Raw genomic sequence first — 7,163 nt, 5'->3', positions numbered from 1 at the left:
CGTACCCGCTAACCACCGCCCCCCTTCCCCCTAAGCCATCACTACCAAGGCTGAGACTTTTGAAAGAAGCCCCACCCCGCAACTTGGGGTCCCATTGTCCTTTCTGAAAGCTGCAACCAGTGTCCCAGGGGCGGTGGCGCGACGGGCGCCGTCTGGGAATCAAGCGCGGGAGGTTCTCCATCTCTGCGTCCCGGGTGGGGGGGGGGGGAGCGGGAGGGAAAGCGGGCGTGGCCCCAGGACTAGCCTAGTCATTGCAAGGAAAGAACAAATCGGTAGGTTTAAGCCGGAAAAAGCATTTCTCCGGGGCTGAGGTGGCTGTGGTGAGGATGATTCCCATGCGGGCCCTGGCACATGATGCTTCAGCCTCGGATCTGCCGGCAAGGGGAAGAGGGGAGTCCCAGCATCTTTCGGGGGACAGACGAGGGCTGAATGGGGTGTTTGCATCAACCCCCACCCCCGTTTGCTCCCTGCGGTTTGGGCTTTATTGTGGCAGCCGCTCCTTTGACACCTGCATTTCATTTAGGGAGAGAGGCGGTGGCCAGTCAGGTCTGCGGACCCAGCCTGGTGACACATCCCTCAAGGTTAGGAGAGGCTCTCTCACTGGGACTCAAATCTAACAATTCGAATTATTCTCCGAAATGAGCCCAAGAAAGAGTCCGGACAGAGTGCGGGAGGTGGCGGAGAGAGGTGTGGGTGCGGGGCGCCGCCAGAGGAGGGGGGCAGCCGTCCGCGCCCTGGGTGGGGTCGCGTTTGCCAGTCTCCTCGAGCGCGTCCCCTGGGGACGCAGGGCCTCTTACCGAGTTCGATGTTGCCGATGGCGCGCCGTAGGTGCTCCTCGGTCACGATTTCGCCGACGACCACCAGCAGGTAGAACTTGCTGTCGAGGAAGCGATGCGACAGGCTGGGCGAGGTGGATGCCGCCGGGTTGGCAATGCTGCCGGATGGCTCCGGCTCGGTGGCTTCCACCACCACGGTCGCCATCCTGCCGGCCCGCTATGCCTCGGCGAAGTGTCCCGCTCCCGCCGCTCCTCTCCTCTGCGGCAGGAGAAAGGATTATCACCGAAGGTGCTGTCTCCGCTCCGCCCCCTGCGTCCCCCCTCCTCCTGGCGCTGTGCGCCGCCTCCCCCTCCGCCCTCTCCCAGTGCGCGCGGCGGAGAGGAGCGGGGAGTGTGAGAGGGCTGGGAGGCGGCGCCGCTTTTATATGGAGACTAGGCTCGGAGCCGGGAGGAGGAGGAAGAGGAGGAGGAAAGGACCACCCGGCACATCCTCACGCGGTGGCTGCCTCCGCTCTTCCAGCCGTTGGCCCAGGGCTGATGTCATCTGCAGCAAATCATCTCGCCCGCGGCCCGGAAGCTGGAGGGAAGAGGTGTGCGGACAATGGTCAGGGCAGGGCCGCGAGTCAAGGGCCTGGGGGACCCTAAGCGCCCCTGCTGCAGCGGTGAAGGGAGAAAACACTCCCCGTCTACACCCCCCACACACCCATTGCCGGCTGAAGACACCCAGCCCGCTAGTGCCGGAGCACGGGCTGGGTTTTCATTATCACCGTGTGGATATTTACCTTGTACGAGGTGCACTAGTCAAGGCCTCTAACTAGTGTCTCCGCCTGTGATGAAACCAGATTCTCAGGTGCTGTGATAGCACAGCGAGCGTAGTGCGGAAGGTACCCCGCCCAGGAAAATGGAACCTGCTTTTTCTTTGACCTTGTGGACTTAAGAAGACATTTACCTATATTTACCACCTTGACTTAATACATCAAAAATGCAAAACCTATGCCTAATATTGTTTAGTCTTTGGACACTACTCTGTCAAGTCCCGATGGTAAAAAATAAATAAAGTACTGGCTTCATGATACTCACGGAAAATGGTAGGAATACAGATGCATTTTTCTAGATACAGATTTCTTTTCTTAATATGCTGAACAGATAGCATCAGTCATAACAAAGAGTTAAGAGAAGATAATGTCTCTACCCCAGCAGGATTGCAGTGACTATAATGGACTTTCAGTTCCCTAGGGAACACACAGGCAAAATTATTTCATGTGACAATGATATCTTTAAAAATATATGTAGCGTTGGGAATTTTTATTGCCTTTGTGTTTAGAACACATTAAAATGTTTAAAGGCAGCCCATCTACAGCCATTTCTACAGATCTACTGAACATAGCTTCTGTCCCAAGAAAGGGGTCATGGTGGTGGAGAAGGGACAAAGTCTACCTACTATTAAAGACTGAGGAATTAGAGACTTAAGAAAGAGGACTGGATGGAAATTAGGCTAGTCAATATAGTTTTTAATACTAGAAAGCATATTAGTAAAAAAAAATCACCTGGATATGCTAAGATTTCCAAATTAGCCTATTGTCTTACCTATTAACCTGCATGGCTTATTGGTGATAAACTCTTTGCTCTTAGCTCTTTCCTGAAACCTTGGCATGAGAGATATGGTAGGCAGCCACAGGCCATGATTCCTTTCTACATGCCAGTCTGATCAATGGGGAATAAGATACCATCTGGCCCATAGCAGTTGAGGTCTGTGACAAGCTCACTGCTGAGCCATATTCACCAGTGAACAGTGACAAAGAGTTCTGAAGTGAGATAGTAAGAGATCACTTCTTGGTCTAAAGAAGGCATTCCGTTTCTGTTAGGGAGGTCAGGCCAGCACCAAAGCCCATACTTGGAGGATGAGTTCTGCCAAGGAGCATTGGTTCCCAGAGGTCAGCTAGTGGAGTCCCCTGTCGTTTACGGATTGTCCTCTCTTTCTCTGAACCACCATTACTTTTATTTATATACTGATTAGCTTTAGGTCTATTCCTTTTACCTAGATTTATTTTTTAATGAAATTCTTTCCTGTTATATAAATGGAAACACTAATAACAATAAATAGAAGGTATCCTTAAGAATGAACATAATGCAAATCAGATAATGTGATGTAATTTCTGCTATACACTGTTATTTGAAGACTCTGACCCTGCGGTGTACTCTTTTTAGGTTAAAAACAGAGATTAGCAAGTGTCAGAGAAGCATGAAGATCCATCTAACTGAGTTGTTCTTCATGCCATAACAGAAGGTTGGATGAAAATAACAGAGGAGCTTTCTTACTGTGAGTCAGCCCAATTAAATGCCATGACCATGAACCACGGGAGTCATCACCCAGACTTTGAAAAATAGAAACATAATGACAGAAAACAGACTAGAGATGCTGACTGCTACTGTACAGGTTTGTAACTTTGGGCAAGTAACTTATTCTTCTTGATCTCCAGCCTCTTCATTAGTATGCTAGGGAGAATAATAGCTTTATAAATGTGTGGGTAACGTTGTAAGAAAAGTGTAAATGATATAATGTGTAAGTATCTGATACAGTGGTTGGAATAATAAGCATTCAAGGCATGGTTAATGAATACACCTGTTTTGTCCCAGTTTGCTGGGCAATGGAGTAAAAGCATTCTCACAAAATGTGTAGGTGAAGGGCATCTGGGTGGCTCTGTCAGTTAAGCGTCTGACTCTTGATTTTGGCTTCAGTCATGATCTCACAGTTCCTGAGTTCAAGCCCTACATCAGGCTCTGTGCTAACATTGCAGAGCCTGCTTGGGATTCTCTGTCTCCCTCTCTCTCTCTGTCTCTCTCTCTGTCTCTCTCTCTCTCTCTCTCTGTCTCTCTCTCTCTCTCTCTCTTTCTCAAAATTAAATAAACTTTTTAAATCACTTTAAAATGTTTTTTTATTATTTATTTTTGAGAGAGAAAGAGAAAGACAGCATGAGCAGAGGAGGGTCAGAGAGAGAGGGAGACACAGAATCTGAAGACAGACTCCAGGCTCTGAGCTAGCTGTCAGCAAAGAGTCGGACATGGGGCTCGAACTCATGAACCCTGAGATCATGACTTGAGCCGAAGCCAGACGCTTAGCCGACTGAGCCACCCAGGCGCCCCTAAATAAACATTTTTTTAAATGTGTAGGTGAGGGGTGCCTGGGTGGCTCAGTCGGTTGAGCATCCTGCTTCAGCTCAGGTCATGATCTCACCCACTTTGTGGGTTCGAGCCCCGCGTCGGGCTCTGTGCTGACAGCTAGCTCAGAGCCTGGAGCCTGTTTCTGATTCTGTATCTCCCTCTCTCCCTTACCCTCCCCTGCTTGTGCTGTCTCTCTCTGTCTCTCAAAAATAATAAAAAACAGAAAACATTTATTTAATTTAATAAAAATAAAATGTGCAGGTGACATCAAGTTGGTCATAACTACCAACACCTCTGAAATTAGTATAGAATGTTAAAAAACACTACAAACTAGAAAAGTAGTCCCCACCCATCCCATCTCTTTAAAAGGTCTATCTATCTATATGGTTTAGACTTCCATTTTAAAAATGCTATTATAGGGACGCCTGAATGGCTCAGTTGGTTGACCATCCAACTTGAGCTTGGGTCATGACCTCAAGGTTCGTGAATTCAAGCCCCACATTGGGCTCTGTGCTCACGGCTTAGAGCCTGGAACCTGCTTCAGATTCTGTGTCTCCTTCCCTATGCCCCTCCCCCACTGGTGCTCTGTCTCTCTCTCCTTCAAAAAAATTTAAATGCTATTTTATATATAAATACATATATACATATACATATATATACACTAACTATCTCTTTTAGATAAACAACATATATACAAATAACTTTTCTATTTTGCTTTTTTTCACTTAACAATATATCCTGGAGATAAGTTCATAATAGTATTGAGTAATATCTCTCATCCCTTTTATCACTACATGGTAACCCATTGTCTTTATTTACTATAATTCATTTAACCAGTCCATTATTGATTGGCATCACTGAGCCATTTCCAGTTTAATATGTGTCATAAACCATAGTTATAATTGTTGTTTTGTCCCATGTAGTAGCCATGGTCCCCTGACTTGCATCCGTATATCTAATAGGACCCCTCATCCAGTCCAGCCTTCACACCATGAAGGGTGATCTTTTCTGATCTGGTCACGTTACTTGCCCCTACCTGAAACTCTTAAGTGACTCCATGTTGGTTTTAGAACAAAAATCAAACTCCTTAGCGCCGCCTACAAGGTCCCACAAAGTCCGACCCCTGTTTGTCTCCCCAGCTTTATCTAGCTGGCCCCTCGTCCTTACTTTCCAGCCTCACCTACATGATTTAATATAAGAGCATGCTACTTTTTTTTTAACTTTGGTTTTTGTTTTGTTTTGTTTTGATTTTAGAAAGAGAGAGTGCACATGCACATACAGTAGAGGGGGAGAGAGAGGGAGAGAGAGAGAGCTCACACTAGAGGGTGAGAGAGAATCTTCAGCAAGCTCCATTGTTGGACCCTATTTCCGAATGCGAGTCACTGAGAATGGAATCCACGAACACAAAAGGAGTTGGTTATTAGATGTTTATTTTAGTTCGGCAGAACAACCCCTCCCGAGTAGATGTGATTCTATGGAAGAGCACCCCACCAAGCAGAAGCTCAGGTTTATATGAGCCAGAGTAACCAATCACCATCTTACAGCATTAGGTGGTAGCTAATCATAATCTAAGATACCGCAGGGCAGTGACTAGACTTTCACCTGTTGACTTTGCCTTTTCAGGTGGGATTGTTTTAACAGAATCTTAAGAAACAGGTTTATTGAGTTAAATTCCTGGGATTACCAGAATGGAAGTGGGCAAGTGAAAACAGTGGTTGGTAGTTTAGGGTCTAACACCATGTCCAGCCTGAAGCCCGACATGGGGCTCCATCTCACGACGGTGAGATCATGACGTAAGCTGAAATCAAGAGTCAGATGCTCAAACAACAGAGCCACCCATGTCCCCAGAGCATGCTACTTCTTTTTTACTAGTAGTAGTTTTTAATGTTTTATTTATTTTCAGAGAGTGTGAACAGAGGAAGGTCAGAGAGAGAGACACAGAATCCGAAGCAGGCCGTCAGCACAGAGCCGTGATATGCAAGGCTCAAACCCAGGAACCCGTGAGATCATGACCTGAGCCTAAGTCAGACCCTCAACCAACTGAGCAACCCAGGTGCCCCAGAACGCGATACTTCTAAAAGCAAGACCTTTTCCTCTCTTTCACCAGCCTAGAGCACTTAGTGGTTACCTTCACTAGTTAATGTCTGTTTGCCCTGTATTTGGCATCTCAACTATCACCTCCTTAGGGAAGCCTTCCTTGACCTTCCTTACTAGGTCAGTTTACCTTTTTATGTGCACTTATATGCACCAAGCTCCATGCTCCACTTTTTTCTGTAGCCCTTTCATCAATGTAGTTCCATATTTTTATATGTAATCTAAAAAATGTGTCTGTCTTCACCACTGGACTCTCCGCTCTGGGTAGGCTAGAACCATGTCTATCCCTTCACACTCACACATAGCCATCAACTCCGTGCCCAGCAGAGAGCATGCGCTCAATCAGAGTGTACCAGTGACTTGTACTCTGTTGTCCAGCATGCGGGGACATGAGTAGTTTCCAGAAGCGGTGTTACTATGCTAGGTGCTTCACGTGTATTGCTTCAATGAATCCTCACAAACTTCTTAAGAAGTTGGTATTGTTATTCATCATTTTGATGGCCTTAAGGTCTCTTTTGCATTTCTCATCTTGGTAGTCTGTATTTTCTGGCTTTTTTCTTGTTCATTCTTGCTAGGGGGTTATCCATCTTGATTATCTTTACCAAAAAAAAAAATACATTTGATGTTACTAATCATTTTCTATTTTATGTATGTGCATATGTATTTTCATTCATTCTGTTCTTAGCCATCCTATTTCACTCCTTCTGATTTCTTTGGGTTTTACTTTACTTCCAATTATAGCCTCTTGAGAAGCTCAAACAACTGATTTCCAGTTTTTCTTCTTTTCTGATATATGCCGTAAAGACCATATATGTCTAAGTCCTGCCTTGGCTGTGCCCTATAGATTTTGATATGTTGTGTTTTCATCATATTTGCTTCATTTTTTCTAATTTCATTGTGATTTCTTTTTCTTTCTTTCTTTCTTTCTTTCTTTTTTTTTTTGCCACAAGTTATTATTTTGCTGGTTGGCCGGTGAAAAACTGGCATGCAGAAAAATTAGACAATTTTCTCTAAATCACAGAAAACCTATGAAAACCCAGATATGTTGAACTTCAAAGTCCATGACTGTGCCTATATAACACTCTTCCTCCACACTGTAGGAATTAAAGCAAATTAAAGGAAGCCAAGTGC

At 45.7% G+C, this 7,163-nt stretch overlaps 1 protein-coding gene across 1 annotated transcript in view; it reads right to left on the bottom strand.

The window, feature by feature from the left end:
- Positions 1–1,058, bottom strand: part of MAP1B (microtubule associated protein 1B) — a 94,001-nt gene extending 92,943 nt beyond the window's left edge. The window contains exon 1 of the mRNA XM_029942409.1: positions 798–1,058. Coding sequence (XP_029798269.1) covers positions 798–981 — 184 coding nt within the window. The 5' untranslated portion in view covers positions 982–1,058. The remainder of the gene's footprint in view (positions 1–797) is intronic.
- Positions 1,059–7,163: the final 6,105 nt, after the last annotated feature.

Source organism: Suricata suricatta, chromosome 6 (genome assembly GCF_006229205.1).
Source record: "Suricata suricatta isolate VVHF042 chromosome 6, meerkat_22Aug2017_6uvM2_HiC, whole genome shotgun sequence".
Lineage (NCBI taxonomy): Eukaryota > Metazoa > Chordata > Mammalia > Carnivora > Herpestidae > Suricata > Suricata suricatta.
This window is presented reverse-complemented; position numbering and strand designations above follow the sequence as displayed.